Source organism: Schistocerca serialis, chromosome 4, assembly GCF_023864345.2.
Source record: "Schistocerca serialis cubense isolate TAMUIC-IGC-003099 chromosome 4, iqSchSeri2.2, whole genome shotgun sequence".
Lineage (NCBI taxonomy): Eukaryota > Metazoa > Arthropoda > Insecta > Orthoptera > Acrididae > Schistocerca > Schistocerca serialis.
This window is the reverse complement of record NC_064641.1, coordinates 554,886,287-554,907,702: the sequence shown is the minus strand read 5'-3', so window position 1 is coordinate 554,907,702 and position 21,416 is coordinate 554,886,287. Positions and strand designations below refer to the sequence as shown.

General features: G+C 37.4%; 1 protein-coding gene across 2 annotated transcripts; it reads left to right on the top strand.

Annotated features, from left to right (window-relative positions):
* Positions 1 to 8,961: 8,961 nt before the first annotated feature.
* LOC126475286 (ubiquitin-fold modifier 1) lies at positions 8,962 to 17,738 on the top strand. 2 transcript variants are annotated; one of them, XM_050103045.1, is made up of 4 exons: positions 8,962 to 9,077; positions 9,205 to 9,261; positions 17,276 to 17,406; positions 17,489 to 17,738. In XM_050103045.1, the coding sequence occupies exons 1-4, from the start codon at positions 9,073 to 9,075 to the stop codon at positions 17,578 to 17,580; spliced, it is 285 nt and encodes a 94-aa protein (XP_049959002.1). In that variant the 5' UTR covers positions 8,962 to 9,072; the 3' UTR covers positions 17,581 to 17,738. The 2 variants fall into 2 exon arrangements, with proteins under 2 accessions (XP_049959002.1, XP_049959000.1); XM_050103043.1 differs by lacking the exons at positions 17,276 to 17,406; positions 17,489 to 17,738 and adding an exon at positions 16,126 to 17,269 and having other exon boundaries at positions 8,998 to 9,077.
* The last annotated feature ends 3,678 nt before the right edge of the window (positions 17,739 to 21,416 follow it).

Here is a 21,416-nt window from a genome sequence, read left to right as displayed (position 1 = left end):
CAGGTTTTAAACTGTAAGACATTTCCAGGGGCAGATGCGGACTCTGACCACAATATATTGGTCATAAACTGTAGATTGAAACTGGAGAAACGGCAAAAATGTAGGAATAATGAAGATGGAACCTGGATAAACTGAAATAACCATAGGTTATGGAGAGTTTCAGAGAGAGCATTAGGGAACGATTTACAAATACAGGGGAATGAAATACAGTAGATGACGAATGGGTAGCTTTTAGAAATGAAGTAGTAAAGGCAGCAGAGGATCAAGTAGGTAGAAAGACGAAGGCTAGTATAAATCCTTGGGTAACTGAAAAGATACTGAATTTAATTGATGAAAGGAGAAAATATAAAAATGCAATAAATGAAACAGTCGGAAAGGAGTACAAACATCCCAAAAATGAGATCGACAGGAAGTGCAAAATGGCTAAGCAGAGATGGCTACGGAACAAATAGTAGTAATAGTAATAGTAGTAGTAGTAGTAGTAGTAGTAGTAGTAGTAGTAATAGCTATAAGGATGTAGAAGCATATATCACTAGGGGTAAGACAGATACTGTTTACAGGAAAATTAAAGAGAACTTTGGAGAAAAGAGAACCACTTGCATGAATATCAAGAGCTCATATGGAAAACCAGTTCTAAGCAAAGAAAGGAAGGCAGAAAGGTGGAAGGAGTGTATAGAGGATCTATACAAGGGCAATATACTTGAGGAAAATATTATGCAAATTGAAGAGGATGTAGATGAAGATGAAATGGGAGATGTGATACTGCATGAAGAGTTTGACAGAGCACTGAAACACCTAAGTCGAAACAAGACCCCAGGAGTAGACAACATTCCATTAGAAATTTTGATAGTCTTGGCTGAGCCAGCCATGAGAAAACTTCTCCACTTGGTGAGCAAGATGTACAAGACAGGCGAAATAGCCTCACACTTCCAGAACAATATCATGATTCCCATTCCAAAGAAAGCAGGTGCTGACAGGTGCGAAAATTACCGAACTATAAGTTTAAGAACACGAATTATTTACAGACAAATGGAAAACCTGGTAGAAGCCGATCTTTTCTAGCATTTGTAGACTTGTACAGGGTGCGAAAGGCTATTTAAAATTTGCACAGAAACCAAATGGCAGCTATAAGAGTTGAGGGGCACAGAAGGGAAGCAGTAATTGAGAAGGGAGTGAGACAGGGTTGTAGTGTATCCCCTATGTTATTCAATCTGTATATTGAGCAAGCAGTAAAGCAAAGAAAAGAAAAATTTTGGGTTAGAATTAAAATATGTGGAGAAGAAACAAAAATCTTTGAGATTTGCTGATGACATTTTAATTCTGTCAGAGACAGCAAAGGGCTGGAAAGAGCAGTTGAACAGAATGGGTAGTATCTTGAAAGCAGGATATAAGACGAAAATCAACAAAAGCAAAACAAGGATAATGGAATGTAGTCCATTTAAATCAGGTGATACTGAGGGAATTAGATTAGGGAATGAGACACTTGCAGTAGTAGATGAGTTTTGCTACCTGGGAAGCAAAATTACTGATGACGGTTGCAGTGAAGCGGATATAAAATGTAGACTGGCTATGGCACGGAAAGGATTTCTGAAGAGGAGAGATTTGTTAACATCGAGTATAGGTTTTAGTGTCAGGTAGTCTTTTCTGAAAGTATTTGTGTGGAGTGTAGCTATATATGGAAGTGAAACATGGCTGATATATAGTTTGGACAAGAAGAGAATGGAAGCTTTCGAGGCGTGGTGCTACAGAAGAGAGCTGAAAATTAGATGGGTAGATCATGTAACTATTTATTTATTTATTAGCGCCCTTATTATCACATTCATGATATTGGAATTGTCGAAGTACAGAACAGTATAAAATATTACATATTTACATCATGGTATCAACACATCTTTGTAACAAAAATATTATTCTGCTTACGTACATATAAGTAGAAGAAAAGCTTGCAAAACCCCTTGGTTGATTTTACCAAAACTGTTAAATATTAGTACTTTAGTTAACTAGGAATAGTAACATACAGCACAAAAGCTAGGTGCATAATTACATACATACATGGATGAAAGAAGTTTGGTTTTATCTAGGTATGGTTGATAATTATGAATTTTTCTTTAGAGAGTTATGAAGTAGATCTACAGATTTGAGCAAAATCCAGGTATTCATTAATGCTGTAGAAGCTGTTGTTTATTAGTAGATTTTGTAGCTCTTTTTTTTAATGTACTAATGTTTGGTATTTTTTATGCTATCTGGCAATGCACTGTACAGAATTGTTGGTTTGTAAACAGAACTGTCCTGATATATTGATTTGAGGAGGTACTGAATAGAACTGAGGAGAAGAGGAATTTGTGGAACGACTAGAAGAAGGCATTGGTTGGTAGGACATGTTCAGAGGCATCAAGGGATCACCAATTTAGTATTGGAGGGTAGTGTGGAGAGTAAAATCGTAGAGGTAGACCAAGACATGAATACACTAAGCAGATTCAGAAGTAGGTACTTGGAGATGAAGAGGCTTGCACAGGATAGAGTGGCATGGAGAGCTAAATGAAACCAGTCTCTGGACTGAAGACCACAACAAACAACAACATGAAACATGTATTGAATTAGTTTTCAAAGTCATGGTATATGTAATTGTATTTACTATATAAAAGATGACTTGTCCTAAACTGTTATGCAATATATTAAATCGCAATTTACAAGAGCAATAAAGAGATACAAATACAGATGCATTTCATCAGATAAGTTCATATCATAATAGTAGCAGACTCTGAAAAAGAAATTAACAGAATTTTGCAGGTCCTATCAGACAGTCTTAAACTATGCAAATAAAAAGCGAACAAACGAAAAATGAAAGTAATGGTAGTACAGAAAAGTATGGGAGAGATTAAAACCAATACAAAAAATTTATAATGGCAGAATTGATCAGATGAAACAAGTTTATCTTGGTAGTATAATCACAGAAGACAATAGATCCTTAATGGAAGTGAAGGGTAGCATTGGCAAAAGAATCATTTACGTCTAAGAAAAAAAATTACGAGAAAATTTATTATTATAAATGCCAGAAAAAAGTTTACAAAATCATTTAAGTGACGCCAGAAAAAAGTTTACAAAATCATTTAAGTGACGCCAGAAACCATTTCCAGAAAGTTAAGTGATTTAGACAGGAATATAATTTAGTTTAACGCTGACAACAAATTAAATACGTGCATTAGTGTATCGTTTAGTCTTGCCGTTAAAGGTTTGACTTTTCTTTGCGTATTTTTTCAGAAAACACGAAAAGATCGTAACTTCGCGAAGTCGCGCTTAGGTTTAAATTTTGTAAACGTGTTGGTTTCTTGTTTCAAGGTAATTTAACTAGTTTCTCGGTAACAAATAAGTAAACTACCGTAAATAGCGTATAACTTCATTGTTTTAATACAGATTTCAGAAAAACAGCGTAACTTTATATCAGAAACTTGCCTATATACATTTGTTTATAGGCCTAATTCTCGTAACGTTTTTGGAGAATCAAAGTTAAAGTATCTCGTTTAATTGTCCTTTTTTCATTCCATCGAGTGAAATATATAATAAATAGCTTATACCTTCGTTGTTTTAATACAGATCTCAGAAAAACAGCGGAATTTTAAATCAGAAACTTGCTTATATACATTTGTGAATAGGCTTAAGTCTTGTAACGTCTTTTTTGATTTTCGGTAATAATTTAATTGATTTATTCTAGCTAAAGTATTATTTTTGCCATGAGTGAGAAGTGCCTGGTTTGCCGTAGAATTGTTAGTTCCGGGGTTTGGTGTGATGGATGCAGTAGTTTTTTTCACTGGGGGGACTGCAGTGGCGTGGGTGTTGGGAAAGTGGATCAGGCTCATCAGTGGTTATGTAGGATTTGCAGCAGAGATAGGAAGATAGTGGAACAGGAGGGGAAAATTGCTGCCCTTCAGGCTGAGCTAGATCAGGCTAGGGAAGATCTGGACAGGTTAAGGAGGGAGGAGGGCAAAGAGAGGTGGGAAGTGGCAACAGGTAGCAGAAGGAACAGGCCTAGAACTAAGTCTGACAGTTTTGTGGTGAATGTCAAAAATAAGTTTGACCTGTTGCTTCAGTTAGAAACTGATGAGCCTCAAGCAGAGGTAGGTGTAGACTGGACACAACAAACTTTCAATAGGAAATTGAAAAAGAATGTAGGAAAGTCATCGAAAAGGAAGAAAGTTTTGTTGTTAGGCAGTTCTCATGCCAGAGGTGTAGGCCAACTTCTGGAGGAGGAATTAGGACCAGAATTCCAGGTCACAAATTTTTTCAAACCAAGTGCTAGTCTGGATCAGGTGACAGAGGATTTAGGTTCACTCTGTAAAGGATTTACCAGGGAAGACACCGTGGTTATTGTGGGAGGGCCAGGGAACAGCATCGACAGAGATCCTGGGTACAGTATAGAGTGTGACCTGGTAAAGATTGCGTCGGCATCGAGACACACCAATGTTGAATTTGTATCTGTCCTGAGACGCCATGACCGGCCTCATTTGAACTCTTCTGTCGGGAGAGTTAATTTGGAGTTGGAACGGCTGCTTGGGTCGGGTGCGGGGGCTCATATTGGTGTGGTTCCTGTTGATTATCTCAGTAGGTGGGACTATACCAGGCACAGCTTACATCTCAACAGGAAAGGGAAGGGGAAACTGGCTGGGGTAATAGCAGGAAATTTAAGGGGGGGAGGCACTGCCATGAATGGTAAAATACCAGTGGTTACAGGTGTTGGAGCAGCACCTTTTTTAGGATAGGTAAGACAGAAAGATGTCAAGTTCTACGAGAGGTCAGGATTGAAACAAATCTTCAGTTTAGGAAAGAAATTAAACAGCACAATTCTAGCACATTGGATCACCAATCACAGCTATCAATTATAAATTTTCACCAATCACCAGAAATTTTATCTCCACCAAGTTGTATCTCAGTCCTAGGTAATTGCATTGATGAATTAAAGTCACCCAACCCAATTGACATAATCTGCCTCTCTGAACACCATGTGACCACTGGTATAGGAACTAGGCCTAAGCATAATGAGAACCTCAGACAGGAGAGTACTGCAAATGTTAGAATAAGGAAAGGTTCTCATAAAAGTATAATTAAAAATAATGTAAGTATATTTCATCAAAATATTGGGAGTTTAAAGAATAAAGTAGATGAGCTTCTGGTTTGTTTAGAAGATTTAGAAGCTGAGAATGAAATAGATATACTATGCTGTCTGAGCATCACATTGTTACTGATATGGATAAGGTAAATGTAAGTGGTTATAAGCTCTCTGCACATGTAATGAGAGAAAATATGGAGAAAGGAGGAGTTGCCATATATGTCAAAAGTTATCATTGTGCAAAAAGTATAGAAACAAAAAAGTTTTGTGTAGAGAAACATATAGAAGCATGTGCCTGTGAGCTTAAATTAAATAAAGGCACATTTATAATTGTAACTATATATAGGTCCCCATCAGGAAATTTTCATCTATTTCTGAAAAATTTGGACTCCTTGTTGTGCTATCTGTCAGACAGGGGGAAGCAAATTATTATTTGTGGGGACTTCAATGTAGATTCTCTGAAAGAGGGTAATAGGAAAAATGACCTTGAAGTATTACTCGGTTCTTTCAATTTGACACCCATTATTGATTCTCCTACTCGGGTGGTAAAGGATAGCTGCTCACTGATAGATAACTTCTTTATAGACCAAGATAAGTTTAATCAGATAAATGCTCAGCCTGTTGAGAATGGTCTTTCTGATCATGGTGCACAGCTAGTTACAATATATGACATAGCTCCATTCAGCAATACTAAACAGTCCTCCAAAGTAGTACATTCAGTCAACGATTTAACAATTGCAAATTTCAGGGAAAGCCTACAGCAGTTAGAGTGGGATGAGGTGTACCGTGAACCTGATGCCAATTTAAAATATAATTTATTTCATGACATTTTTGTAAATGCATTTGAAAACTGCTTCCCCAAGAAAATAGTTAAATATACTCGTAAGAAACCTTGTAACAAACCATGGCTTACTAAGGGTATAAAAATATCTTGTAACCGGAAAATGGAAATGTATCTTACAGCAAGAAAGAGTAGTGACCCAGAAACTATCAAAAATTATAAAAACTACTGTGTTATATTAAGAAAAGTTATTAAAAAATCCAGGAGTATGTGTATCATGTCTGAAATCAGCAACTCTGATAATAAAATTAAAACAATTTGGAATATTATTAAAAGAGAAACAGGTCAACCAAGAGCAGAGGAAGACAGTATTACCATCAAATTGAATGAAAACTTTACAAACAAAAAATCAGAAGTTGAAAATATTTTTAATAATCATTTTCTAAATGTTGTGGATATAGTAGGATCCAGGTGTTCATTAGAAGATGCTAGGCTGTTAATGGAAGAGGCCATACCTATGCAATTTGATACAATTGAAATCTCACCCACTTCTCCCTCTGAAATTAGGAAAATAATAAACTTGCTTAAAAGCAAAAACTCACATGGAATTGATGGCATTTCCAGCAAAATACTAAAAGCTTGTTCTAAGCCACCTGTGTAATTGCTCTCTGGAACAGGGCATTTTCCCTGATAGACTGAAATATGCTATTGTTATACCTTTGCATAAAAAGGGGGATAGATCTGATGTCAACAATTACCGTCCAATCTCCCTTCTAACAGCTTTATCCAAAATTTTTGAGAAAGTAATGTATTCAAGAGTAGCTTCACATATCTGTAAAAATGAAGTACTAACAAAATGTTAGTTTGGTTTCCAGAAAGGTTTTTCAACAGAAAATGCCATATATGCTTTCACCAGTCAAATTTTGAATGATCTGAATAACCGAACACCACCCATTGGGATTTTTTGTGATCTCTCAAAGGCTTTTGATTGTGTAAATCATGAAATTCTGCTAGACAAGCTCAAGTATTGTGGCATGAGCGGGACAGTGCACAAATGGTTTAATTCGTACCTAACTGGAAGAGTGCAGAAAGTTGAAATAAGTAGTTCTCGTAACATGCAAAGATCAGCACATTCCTCAAACTGGGGAACTATCAAGAATGGGGTTCCACAAGGGTCAGTCTTGGGTCCTTTGTTGTTCTTATTATATATTAATGACTTGCCATTCTATATTCATGAAGAGGCAAAGTTAGTTCTCTTCGCTGATGATACAAGTACAGTAATCACACCTGAGAAACAAGAATTAACTGATGAAATTGTCAATACTGTCTTTCAGAAAATTACTAAGTGGTTCCTTGTTAACGGACTCTCACTGAATTTTGATAAGACACAGTACATACAGTTCCGTACAGTGAATGGTATGACGCCATTAATAAATATAGACCTTAATCAGAAGCATATAGCTAAGGTAGAATATTCCAAATTTTTAGGTATGTCCACTGATGAGAGATTAAATTGGGAGAAACACATTGATGATCTGCTGAAACGTTTGAGTTCAGCTACTTATGCAATAAGGGTCATTGCAAATTTTGGTGATAAACATCTTAGTAAATTAGCTTACTACGCATATTTTCACTCATTGCTTTCATATGGCATCATAATTTGGGGTAATTCATCACTGAGGAATAAAGTATTTATTGCACAAAAGCGTGTAATCAGAATAATAGCTGGAGTCCACCCAAGATCATCCTGCAGACATTTATTTAAGAATCTAGGGATATTCACAGTAGCTTCTCAGTATATATACTCTCTTATGAAATTTGTTATTAACAACCAAACCCAATTCAAAAGTAATAGCAGTGTGCATAACTACAATACTAGGAGAAAGGACGATCTTCACTATTCAAGATTAAATCTAACTTTGGCACAGAAAGGGGTGAATTATACTGGCACTAAAGTCGTTGGTCACTTACCAAATAGTATCAAAAGTCTGACAGATAACCAACAAGTATTTAAGAAGAAATTAAAAGAATTTCTGAATGACAACTCCTTCTACTCCATAGAGGAATTTTTAGATATAAATTAAGAAAAAAATTAAAAAAAATTAAACAAAAATAAAGAAAAAAAACACAAAAAAATAAAGTTGTTATATTAACTTAAGTATGTTGTTAAATTAACCTAATTATGTCATGTATTGGAAAATTCGACTCGTTCCACATCATTACGAAATATCGTATTCATGATCCATGGAACTAGTATTAATCTAATCTAATCTAATCTGTGATAGTTAACTCTGCTTGGATTGGAAAGGAATCAACTTTAAGCCGCTAAAATGTGGACATGGCGATAAAAGATAAGAATGAGCTGGACAGAAAGAAAACCCAACAAGAAAGTCTTAAGGAAAGTCAAGGAAGAGAAAAACTTTAAAGGAAATGGAAAAGAGAAAAAAATTTTTGGGCCTGTCATCAGACTCAACACATTCATTGTTAACATTCTTGTAGGAAAATTTCTGGATAGAATGGAAAAGGACGGTCTAGCACGAAGTATATGGAAGACACTGAGGAGAGGATAAGATGCGACAATTGCATGGAACGGCAAAGAACAGCCAATGTCACAAGAGTGTGGGTCATCGACAGTTTAGAATATGTATGTACGTATGCAATGTCGGATCGTATTCCATTTCAAAAAGTTCAGTTGTCAGTAAAGATACTTTAATGAACTTGGGCAATGGTGACTGTACAATTCTTACCAACAGGTAGAAGTGACAACAGCGGCACCCACAAATGCGGGAAATTGCTTTCAAATGGGTGACTCCTGTTTCCCCTTTGCACCGTTTTCTGGTCCTCACACTACGATATGTTTGCGAGTATGTAATGAACGTAGACAAATCGCAGCTTGTGGCTCGGCCGCCCTGGCCACAAACGATCTATATAAATACACAGACATATATTTTATATATTTGAAATTATCGCAGCCATGTACCTCTCGTGATGTATGTACAAATAAAGGCACATGGTCTATAAAACATAAAATTATACCACTTTGCCCGGCCATAATGATCAACGACATTAATTGTATCAGAGATCTTAGTTGCGTTTGCGTTAGCGGCGTGCAAGTACTCAAATTGTCAAAGTGCATGTTTGGCGTTATTGTTTGGTGTATAGTTTCGTTTATTTTGTGAAAGAAGCTATGGCGTGAGTAAATCTGTGTACAGAAAACAGTCGAGAATATGTCAGAGATAAAAGAGTAATGTGTTTTGCACGTTAAAAGTTCTAACATGCATAACATATTGAAGTAACACGACCATATTTCACTTTTCAGGTCTAAAGTAACATTCAAGATTACTCTTACATCAGATCCCAAACTACCATTTAAAGTGTAAGTTTCGAAACATTAGTATCACAAGTAATTAGTTTAAGCATTGTACCCAGAGAAGATGACAGTAGTCTTGACAGCAGTAGGGGAGCATTTTGTGCCTATGCAAGAACAACCCGATTGTTGTAAGACGACTGCCAGAACCATGATTTCGACAGTGCAACAAAAAGATTTCTTTGTGAGTTTAGTTCAGTGGAAGTATTTGTAAAAGTCAGTACAAAGACAAGGATCACGAAAATGTATTACATGTAACAAACAATGTTTCTGAGTGCTGTGAGACATGGAGCTATTCAGGAAAATATTACTTGTAACTTATCAATAGGAAATGTGGTGGAGAGAAACATGCAGATATCAAAATACCACGTTTGTGTAATTAGCAACAGTGTGTATTATTACACTTGGACTTTTGGCTGACTTGAAGTCTGCTAGGTGACTATTGTAGCCTTATGTTTTTATTCGTGCAAATTTAATCCCATTTATGAAGTAATTTTTGATGCTTCTTTTAATGAGAACAACATACACTTTAGTAGGACTTGGATTATAGAAAGAGTAGCACCACAGAAAATATTTCCCTACAAGATTACGGTGAAAGTTAACTGCTGTGATCATGGAGTGAAAAAAAAAAAAGAAAGATACCTTAACTGGCTTGTTAGACTTTTTTAGTGGTCACTCTCACAGACATGTTTGTAGTGTTTCAGTACAGCTTGTTTAAAGTTTGAGCAGTGGTGTGCCCAGCTTTTTGTGGAAACTAATAATACTAATTAATACAAAATCTGCGTCCCACCATATGGTGCATGGTTTAGGATACATTATACAATTGCTGGTCATGCCCCTTTGCTATTCCACTGGAAAAAGGTGCAAGGGGTTAATGACTCTATATGCTTCCACATGAAATCTTATTTCTCTTATCTCCCTTTCTTGAATTGCGTGTTGGTGGCAGTAGGATTGTTCTGCACTTTGTCACAAATGCTGGTTCTCTGAACTTTCTCAATAATGTTTTGCGAAAAGCACAGCTCCTCTTCAGGGATTCCCACCAGAGTTAACATAGAAGTTCCATAATACTCACATGTTGCTCAAACTTACTGGTAACAAATCAGTCAAAACGCACCTTAATTGCTTTGATGTCTTCCTTTAAACTGACCTGATGGGGTCCCAAAGACATGAGCAGTAAGCAAAAATTGGTTACACAAATGTTTTGTACACAGATGAGCTACACTCTCCTATAATTGTTCCAGGAAACTGAAGTTGACCGTTCGAGCTTCCACGGTCATTCCATTTCATGTTGCTTTGCAACATCACGGCTTGATATTTGATATGGCACATCACTAATACTGTATTTGATCATTATAGGATTATTTTTCCTATTAATGTAGGTGCCATTCATCGTACTGAATAAAAATTCTGTCAGTCATCCTGTACCATGCAACAATTCCTTAAAGATGGCACTGCCTTGCAAACTACAGCTACATCAGCAAACAAATTCAGTTTGCTGCTCACCCCAACTCTGAGAGTGTTTATATATGTAGAGAAAATGAGCAGCCCCATCACACTTGCCTGGGTCATTCCTGACAATAGCTTTATCTGCAATGAACACTTGCCAGACAGGGTAATGTACTAGGTTCTGTTACTTAGTCTTCGGGCCACTCGTGTATCAGAGGACCTATTCTGTATGCTCAAATCTTTGACAGTCTGCAATATTGGAAAGGCAGTCTCATATTTCCGCATACACTGTGACATGAGCCTCAGACTGGCAAGTGGCATATCAGTTTTGACAAAACTACATGAGTTAGGAGTGGACTTGGAAGTATGTCTGAGGAAGTTGGTGCACCATTTAGCGCTTCAGATACAAAATGGTAATAGCATCTTCTCACAGAGATGTACACAAACAAAATTATAGTTCCTATACTTAATTCCTTGTAAAACTGTCATATTCATATTGGCGGTGCACTTGCATTGTCGTGCATGAAGTAACTGTTGATTGTTTTGTTAGTCCTTCAAAAAATAGGCTGCATTATGGTGTTCATATGTATCAGCAATTAGGGTCTTATGGAAAAAGTTCATGAGCCTTCTGCAAATGCAGCCATGCTTCATCACAGAATCAGAGCATTTCAGGATCATATTTTGGATGTTGACAGATTCTGATTGCCAGCTGGACAAGGTCATAGAGAAATACTATTTGAATTTATCAGTCAGTGCACTTGGGTTGCTTTGTAAGGTTTCAGATTAATGATATCGTTGGGTGTAATGTGGGACATGAAATACTGCACCAACAATCAGCAGTGTATTGTAGCCCTCTGTTGTGCGAGGCTGAGGTGGTTGGTACAATATAGCTTGTAAGTAGTGTGTGCAGTGTAGTTTGTAAGGCAAGAAGAGAAAGGCCAGATGGACATTGAGTATAGGGAAATACGGAAGCGTCCGATCCCGTCCGTGTGCTTTGACCCATGATGTCACAAATATGGCGGAAACGACCATAAACCACGATTCTAATATGGCGCATATTAAGTCGGTACGTACACATCAGGACGAAAATACTTCGAAAAACAAACACACACACTTTCCACAAAAAGCCTAATGACACTAACGGGACAAGTGCGGGAAATGAGATGTTTTTGGGTGGGGGCAAACTAAATATAAACAAATTTAGACACCCACTCCCATACGAAACCACACAAAATGACGAAAAAAAAAAGACATCACAAAACTCCCCAAATACCACTAAACACAATATCATCTGGAATCGGACAGTTCCCTTGACCTATATAGCTCAACAGCAGCTCCCGATCCCATAAATTAGGATCAAACACTTTCCTTGGCCTATATAGCTCAAAAACATCTCCCAACAGCAATATCAACATACACAGCCACACATTGGGATCGAATACTTCCCTTGACCTGCACACTGTTAATTTTATCCGACATATCCATTCCTGAACAAAAACAACAACCGATTAATTTTACTAAAATTACCACATGATGTACAGCGAACAACACTAAATTAACCTTCACACAAAATCGTTAACTCACTGAAACGAATTCCACTACAAACACAGCCGACACTCGAAAAATTCTGGATAATGAGCAAAAGCAAACTGAGCCCATTACACCACACAAACGAAAACCCTAAACATACCATCAGAGAGCACAACAAACCACAACACGATGACATCTACAAACACGCCACACTCACAAATCAAACTCCACACCGTCATGACGTCACACATGACAACACCCTTAAGTCACGGGTCAAAGCCGACGCGTGGGATCGGACGCTTCTGTCGACCCGAGTATAGTAATGCATTAAAAAATAGAAGCAAAGAAAAATAGTATTGGGTTACGGGACGGAAGAAAATCAAGCAGGCAAAATCAAACAATGGAAAAGACAGGATGGAATGTAACAATATTCTGAAAAGTATAGTTGCTACTTGCCTTATAGTGGAGATGCTGAGTTGCAGATAGGAACAAAGTTCACTTTGTGACAGTCTTTTTGTTGTGCCTATCGACAACTCAGCATCTCCACCATGTAGTGAGTAGCAACTATCCTTTTCATAATATTGTTACAGCCCATCCTGGATTTTCTATTGTTTGTAAGGTTTCACTTGGATTTGGGAAAATCTGTGAGCAGATACTGCAGACACACCCATTGAAGTGCTAAATGGCGTAGTGATTTTCTTGGTCTTGTTTCCTAACTCATCTAGTTTAGCTAAAATCGATAAGCCACTGACATAAATGTCAATTTTAAAATAAATAAAATTGCATCAGGCTTTTAAATAGTTCGATACTGGCTTCCTTTCAGTTTCTACATAGGCCTACCTACTCCACACAAGGCCCCCAAAACTTGTTTTACAGAACTCTTGCAGTAGCTACACCTCTCCCCCTCACACTTTCTCTACTGTGCCTCAATCTGAGATTCTGGTTTCTTTTTCCCAGTTCTTTTATACTCTGTGTTTTATTGTGCTGCCCTTATTAACTACCTTATCATGGGTCACTGTATAATGCACATTCCTGTTTGGGGGGGGGGGGGGGGAGGAACACACCTCTTGCTTCTGCTGTGCCTCTTCATGTTCATAATGATTGTCCTGCTTTGGTCTGATTGCATTGCATGCATTTGTGGTAAAAGTACACTAAAGGTGCACCTCAGCTTTTTTTATTTTGTGCTACTGCTGGTAATGATTCACATGACTGGAAGTGCAAACGTGGTGAATCGCAAGTCAGATGTGATTCATAAATGAAGTTAACTTTTATTTTATTTCACTCGCAGCAATTTAAGCTGTGCAACCTAACCACAACCTCAGAAATCCTGACATGTTTGGAAAAAACCATGAACTGTTTGTGACAACCAAGATTATAAGACTGAGTGGTTTTCATAGGCTCCTGTACACTGTCCCTTGATTGGCCTTAAACAATGATAAAGAATTGCCAACAGCAGTACCCAAAAGAAGAGCTGCGTTGTACTATACATGCGCTGTAGACCTTGTGCAGTGTGTTTCCCCCAAATTCTGTGTTTAGCTGATTGCTGTTCATTTCTGCAACTGTCAACACCTATTTAAGCTTTTTCTGTGATTGGTATATTTCACTCATGTCTTTTATTTCACTTGTGCCCATTTGGTTTCCAAAATGTGGTAAGAATTTTTTAGTTATAAACTCTAGCATGTTTCATCACTAATGAAATCTGTGCAGACATTGTGCCCAGTTGTATCTGTGAATATATATTTTTTGTGTCTTATGTGAGATTGGAATATGCGTAATTAAATGTAATCCACAATATCAGGAAGGGGGGCCATCTATGGCAGGGGTAGTTGGCTGTTCATTGTTAAACAAAGAAATTCTTTAGTACCAGTTATAAAACTTGCATCCACTGCAGTACTCACATAAAGTACACATCAGTTACCTATCTTTTCATTTAGCATCACAACTAGAATGAATATCAGAGTTATGTGTAAAATCGGGATAGACATCAAGGGAGAAGATGGAAATATATGAGCTAGGACAGCTTGTGCACATATTGGTAAATTTACTGGTAGGTATATAGAGAAACTAATGTTATTTCATCTTGGGTTCAGGAGTGAGAGACAGTGGCTGGTTGCTGAAATATAGTAATACTGTACCAACAGCCATTATTTTGGTTTATGTATGGCAGCTGCAGTGTAGTGTGCTAATGTTGGATTCAATCTGCACTAGCACACTGATTAAGTGGGTCAGTGCTTTTTAATTAAGTCATGGGAGGAGGTAGGTGAACCAATGTTTTTTAATATATAGAATGTGTGATTCTATTATGAATAAACGTTAATCCACCTATCTTCTCTTATGATTTAATTAAAAGAACATTGATCCACTTGCTCATTGTGCTCATGCAGATCAGTTGTGCATAGCCAACATTCACACACTATGCATAGGGATGTGCCGCTGCTGCCATAAGTAAAATTTAACCTGTTACTTTGATTGCTTCATTACACAACCAGTTTCAGTGCTCCACTCATGTCAATTGTCAGGTCTGTCGCGTGAATGACACCAAGTACCAATTGTGCATGCGTAAGGCACGGTATCAATTATCGCGTGTGGTTCTGCAGATATTTTAACTTCATGAGCATGTGTGCTCTTCACACATGTGACAGCAAGTTTTTGTTGTCCTCCCATAGAAAGCTGCACATGGTTGTATCGACAGTGGTATATGACATTGCTTTTTGGTAAGTGACCTTGACTCTCTGGGATAGGGTATGCTTTGGCACAACAGAAATACGTGTTTGGTGTACACTTGATGCAGCCACTCTCCCCACAGTTAAATTCATAATTGTCACTGTTTTGTATAATTTCATTGTCTGCACATTTTATACCCGTTATATAGGTTTTCGTCGTACAACATGGTTTTATTAGAGGTTCCCTGGTGTTGCCTGTCCCCCTCACTCTCACACATTGTAATTCGATCTTCTGGCACACATACTTCCTACTATTCCTTTTTTCACTTGCAGCAGTTATACTTGTGGTGTAGTGTCTTTCACCCCCCACCCCCTTCCTCCACTCCAACCCAAAGCCTCGGTAGCATAGTGGGTAATTGTCAGACAACAAAACCGTAGGTCTGCCGTTTGTGTCACCAGTTAGTGCTAGGATTTCTTTTTCCTGCCACTCATTCCTTCTTTCATCTGTGCCAATTATTTGTGTGTGTTTTTGGAACATCCCTAGAAAAGAACTGTTCACCCCAAACTTCAAATTGGTGACATCTATAACTTAGCATTTTATTCCTGTTTATTTGCCAAATTTCACAGTTTCCACATTCATTACTGACAGATGGCTTTATTATTAAGACACTTGACCCATGTTTGAGAGGAGTATTAAGTAAATCAGTGGCCACCCAGATCTAAGTTTTCTGTGGTATCCCCTGTATTGTGTAAAAGACGATTGCTGGAATGGTTTCTTTTAATAAGACTTACAGATTTCCTTCCATATCCTTGTAAAATACAAATACATGCTCCATCTCGTAATGGCCTCGCTTTTGGCTACGTGTTGAACCTTGATCTTCATTCCTTCCTCAGCTGTCACTTGTATATATAAAAAGAGTGATTAGGATTTGACTTATGTCTTATTCAGTTATTGGTGTGTACATGTTGTGCACTGTGTGGATCATGATCCATGGCAAACAATATATGCTCCTGGAAAATTAGATTATTTTGTTGGATATGACACATTGAATGATGCAGAACAATTTGTGATTGTTTAGTCATATTTACATAATACTTTCAGTGGAGAGTGGATTTGTGTTTAAAACAAATCATTATGCTTTGGGTTACTGCTTTGAAGTAAGGGTGGGAAATATTTGAAATTTATGTATACAGCAATATACAAAAGTATTTTTTTTCTCTGTTTGTTTATCAGATAAGAAGATTGCGAAGAATTTTGATGGCAGCTAAATGACTCAGCTTATGATTTAGAATATAAATAAGATATGGAGGAAGATGAAGCGGAACCTGTTCTTCATCATATTGACAAATTTCTTGTCTTGTGCGAAGAAACTTCATGGATAGAATCTGCAACAGAAACTGCTGTAAAATATTCTTTCAAACTGGCTCAGTCTTTGGAAATGCTTTATTTGAAAATGAATTCAAATGGTACTGCAAGCAAGTTTGAAGAGCAGTTAATTAATTGGTGGAATAAAAAAAATAGACATGTTCCATTTACATTCAGTTTCTTTGAGGGAGCTAGTGACAAGTTATTAATATCTTTCCTTTCCAAAGTGAATGCAGATACAAACATAATATTTACTGCCATAGACACATATATTGATTACTGTGGAATGATTAGATTTGAAACTACAGTCCAAACTTTGCTGTCAGAAAGGGTCTGTGAAAGAACAGTTATGCATTTGCTGTCTTTGAAAAATTGTGATGCATATGTGCTGAAAGATTTTGAGTTTATACTTATGTCAATGTGGACAAATAATCTTCTGCATGGGAAAACAGAAAGAGTTGCACAATCAGCCAGCAAATTAATTTCTGATGAAATTTATGTTCCATGTTTGTTTAAACTGCTGACTCTGAAAGAAAAGGATGAAAGTAATGCCAATGTTAAAAAAATTATCCTAGAGAGAATACTTTTAACATTAAGGCAGGGATCAGGCCCAGAATTGGTATTATGGAAGAAGGTGTTTACAGCAGTTGATGAAAGAACTGTGGTACTTGTGTCAGAAAGTTATCCTGAGTTTCTTTCAACTTTCCTAGAGTTTGTGACAGATGTTGGGAAAAACATGAGATGGGAAGTTCCATATTTTCTTAAACATGGAATTGTTAAATGGGCTTCATCAGACTCAAAAGCTTCACTATCAGATGAGGAATTCAATATGGTTGTCAAAATACTAAAATCTCTTTCCAGTTCTGAAATCATAGGTTACCGTATTTTTGCATGGTTGGATGATTTAGTGTGTAAATCAGATTTCCCATGGAGAGATGTACGTTGTATGTGTGTTTCTAAGAACTAAATTTGAAACACATTTTAATTATTTCATACATAAGTTGCAATGTTGCCACAGATTGAGTGTTCCTGAAAACACACCATTCACAGCAGTTTTGAAATTTGCTGCAGAAGAATTTAAAGTTCCACCTGCAACGTCTGCTATTATCACAGATGATGGGATTGGAATTAATCCACAGCAGACTGCTGGTAAGAGTATTATCAATGTTGTGTTGTAATAGTTTCTTTGAAGATATTATTTAAGGAAAAATAATTACTTGATGTGTTGCAGGCAATGTTTTTCTGAAACACGGATCAGAGCTGCGACTTATACCACGGGATCGGGTTGGCTTAGATTGTGCTGTGTGGCAAAATACCCGATAACAGCATTTAAAATTTGAACTATGTTATTAATTGTACGGTTTATAATTATCATGGTTGTTTATGTGTACATTTTAAAAATATGTTTATAAGAAATTTGTACAGCTGTTGTTCGTTGTATTTGTCACAGAATTAAAAGTAATTCTTATATAAAATAAAAACATGCTGCTTTTATTGATGCATTGATTGCTCAGTGCAGATAATCCTCACAAGGGATGCAACAAACAAAGAACCATTTGAAAACAATGATTTAGTATTGCCATAATAATTTAATGCAGATATTTAGCACTTGTTATTTTATGAATCACAAATATTACTTAGTAATTGTATGAAACCATTTGTATATTAGTTGTACAATCTGTATTTACAACTCTCAGATGACTTATAAATGAAAATTAAAAACAGTTCCTAAACTTTTGCATAAATGAAATGAAATGATAACTGCACAACACCACAAAAAATGGGAAAGGCAAGTGCTGAAGAAAGATTTAATATTTTGAGGTCACACACAATCCTTTTCTTCAGTATTGGAAGTTGTGTACTGCATATAACAATCCTGTGGTGGAATGGCTCATTCTGAACTGAATGAAACTTAACCAATCACAGAATATATTCTTTCTTTTGAGACAACTGAGGTTGGACTGCTAAGAGATTTGTATCTCTCTGAAAAAAGTTTTCAGTTATTTGATGAACTGACAAGAATGATTGGTGATGCCATCACAAGCAAAGTTACAGTAATGTAGTTAGCAATTTCTCTTCAAATTTTGGCTATTATATTGAGAATGGCCCCCCCATGAACCATGGACCTTGCCGTTGGTGGGGAGGCTTGCGTGCCTCAGCGATACAGATAGCCGTACTGTAGGTGCAACCACAACGGAGGGGTATCTGTTGAGAGGCCAGACAAATGTGTGGTTCCTGAAGAGGGGCAGCAGCCTTTTCAGTAGTTGCAAGGGCAACAGTCTGGATGATTGACTGATCTGGCCTTGTAACAATAACCAAAACGGCCTTGCTGTGCTGGTACTGCGAACGGCTGAAAGCAAGGGGAAACTACAGCCGTAATTTTTCCCGAGGGCATGCAGCTTTACTGTATGATTACATGATGATGGCGTCCTCTTGAGTAAAATATTCCGGAGGTAAAATAGTCCCCCATTCGGATCTCCGGGCGGGGACTACTCAAGAGGATGTCGTTATCAGGAGAAAGAAAACTGGCGTTCTACAGATCGGAGCGTGGAATGTCAGATCCCTTAATCGGGCAGGTAGGTTAGAAATTTTAAAAAGGGAAATGGATAGGTTGAAGTTAGATATAGTGGGAATTAGTGAAGTTCGGTGGCAGGAGGAACAAGACTTCTGGTCAGGTGACTACAGGGTTATAAACACAAAATCAAATAGGGATAATGCAGGAGTAGGTTTAATAATGAATAGGAAAATAGGAATGCGGGTAAGCTACTACAAACAGCATAGTGAACGCATTATTGTGGCCAAGATAGATACGAAGCCCACCCTACTACAATAGTACAAGTTTATATGCCAACTAGCTCTGCAGATGACGAAGAAATTGAAGAAATGTATGATGAAATAAAAGAAATTATTCAGATTGTGAAGGGAGACGAAAATTTAATAGTCATGGGTGACTGGAATTCGAGTGTAGGAAAAGGGAGAGAAGGAAACATAGTAGGTGAATATGGATTGGGGGACAGAAATGAAAGAGGAAGCCGCCTGGTAGAATTTTGCACAGAGCACAACATAATCATAACTAACACTTGGTTTAAGAATCATGAAAGAAGGTTGTATACATGGAAGAACCCTGGAGATACTAAAAGGTATCAGATAGATTATATAATGGTAAGACAGAGATTTAGGAACCAGGTTTTAAATTGTAAGACATTTCCAGGGGCAGATGTGGACTCTGACCACAATCTATTGGTTATGACCTGTAGATTAAAACTGAAGAAACTGCAAAAAGGTGGGAATTTAAGGAGATGGGACCTGGATAAACTAAAAGAACCAGAGGTTGTACAGAGATTCAGGGAGAGCATAAGGGAGCAATTGACGGGAATGGGGTAAATAAATACAGTAGAAGAAGAATGGGTAGCTTTGAGGGATGAAGTAGTGAAGGCAGCAGAGGATCAAGTAGGTAAAAAGACGAGGGCTAGTAGAAATCCTTGGGTAACAGAAGAAATATTGAATTTAATTGATGAAAGGAGAAAATATAAAAATGCAGTAAGTGAAACAGGCAAAAAGGAATACAAACGTCTCAAAAATGATATCGACAGGAAGTGCAAAATGGCTAAGCAGGGATGGCTAGAGGACAAATGTAAGGATGTAGAGGCTTATCTCACTAGGGGTAAGATAGATAGAGCCTACAGGAAAATTAAAGAGACCTTTGGAGAAAAGAGAACCACTTGTATGAACATCAAGAGCTCAGATGGAAACCCAGTTCTAAGCAAAGAAGGGAAAGCAGAAAGGTGGAAGGAGTATATAGAGAGTCTATACAAGGGCGATGTACTTGAGGACAATGTTATGGAAATGGAAGAGGATGTAGATGAAGATGAAATGGGAGATACGATACTGCGTGAAGAGTTTGACAGAGCACTGAAAGACCTGAGTCGAAACAAGGCCCCCGGAGTAGACAATATTCCATTGGAACTACTGACGGCCGTGGGAGAGCCAGTCCTGACAAAACTCTACCATCTGGTGAGCAAGATGTATGAAACAGGCGAAATATCCTCACACTTCAAGAAGAATATAATAATTCCAATCCCAAAGAAAGCAGGTGTTGACAGATGTGAAAATTACCGAACTATCAGCTTAATAAGTCACAGCTGCAAAATACTAACACGAATTCTTTACAGACGAATGGAAAAACTAGTAGAAGCCAACCTCGGGGAAGATCAGTTTGGATTCCGTAGAAACACTGGAACACGTGAGGCAATACTGACCTTACGACTTATCTTAGAAGAAAGATTAAGGAAAGGCAAACCTACGTTTCTAGCATTTGTAGACTTAGAGAAAGCTTTTGACAATGTTGACTGGAATACTCTCTTTCAAATTCTAAAGGTGGCAGGGGTAAAATACAGGGAGCGAAAGGCTATTTACAATTTGTACAGAAACCAGATGGCAGTTATAAGAGTCGAGGGACATGAAAGGGAAGCAGTGGTTGGGAAGGGAGTAAGACAGGGTTGTAGCCTGTCCCCGATGTTGTTCAATCTGTATATTGAGCAAGCAGTAAAGGAAACAAAAGAAAAATTCGGAGTAGGTATTAAAATTCATGGAGAAGAAATAAAAACTTTGAGGTTCGCCGATGACATTGTAATTCTGTCAGAGACAGCAAAGGACTTGGAAGAGCAGTTGAATGGAATGGACAGTGTCTTGAAAGGAGGATATAAGATGAACATCAACAAAAGCAAAACAAGGATAATGGAATGTAGTCTAATTAAGTCGGGTGATGCTGAGGGAATTAGATTAGGAAATGAGGCACTTAAAGTAGTAAAGGAGTTTTGCTATTTGGGGAGCAAAATAACTGATGATGGTCGAAGTAGAGAGGATATAAAATGTAGGCTGGCAATGGCGAGGAAAGCGTTTCTGAAGAAGAGAAATTTGTTAACATCCAGTATTGATTTAAGTGTCAGGAAGTCATTTCTGAAAGTATTCGTATGGAGTGTAGCCATGTATGGAAGTGAAACATGGACGATAAATAGTTTGGACAAGAAGAGAATAGAAGCTTTCGAAATGTGGTGCTACAGAAGAATGCTGAAGATTAGATGGGTAGATCACATAACTAATGAGGAAGTACTGAATAGGATTGGGGAGAAGAGAAGTTTGTGGCATAACATGACCAG

What these genes read in the sequence shown, in the direction of transcription:
- LOC126475286 (XM_050103043.1), top strand. Translation starts at nt 16,196, where the DNA reads ATGGAGGAAGATGAAGCGGAACCTGTTCTTCATCATATTGACAAATTT.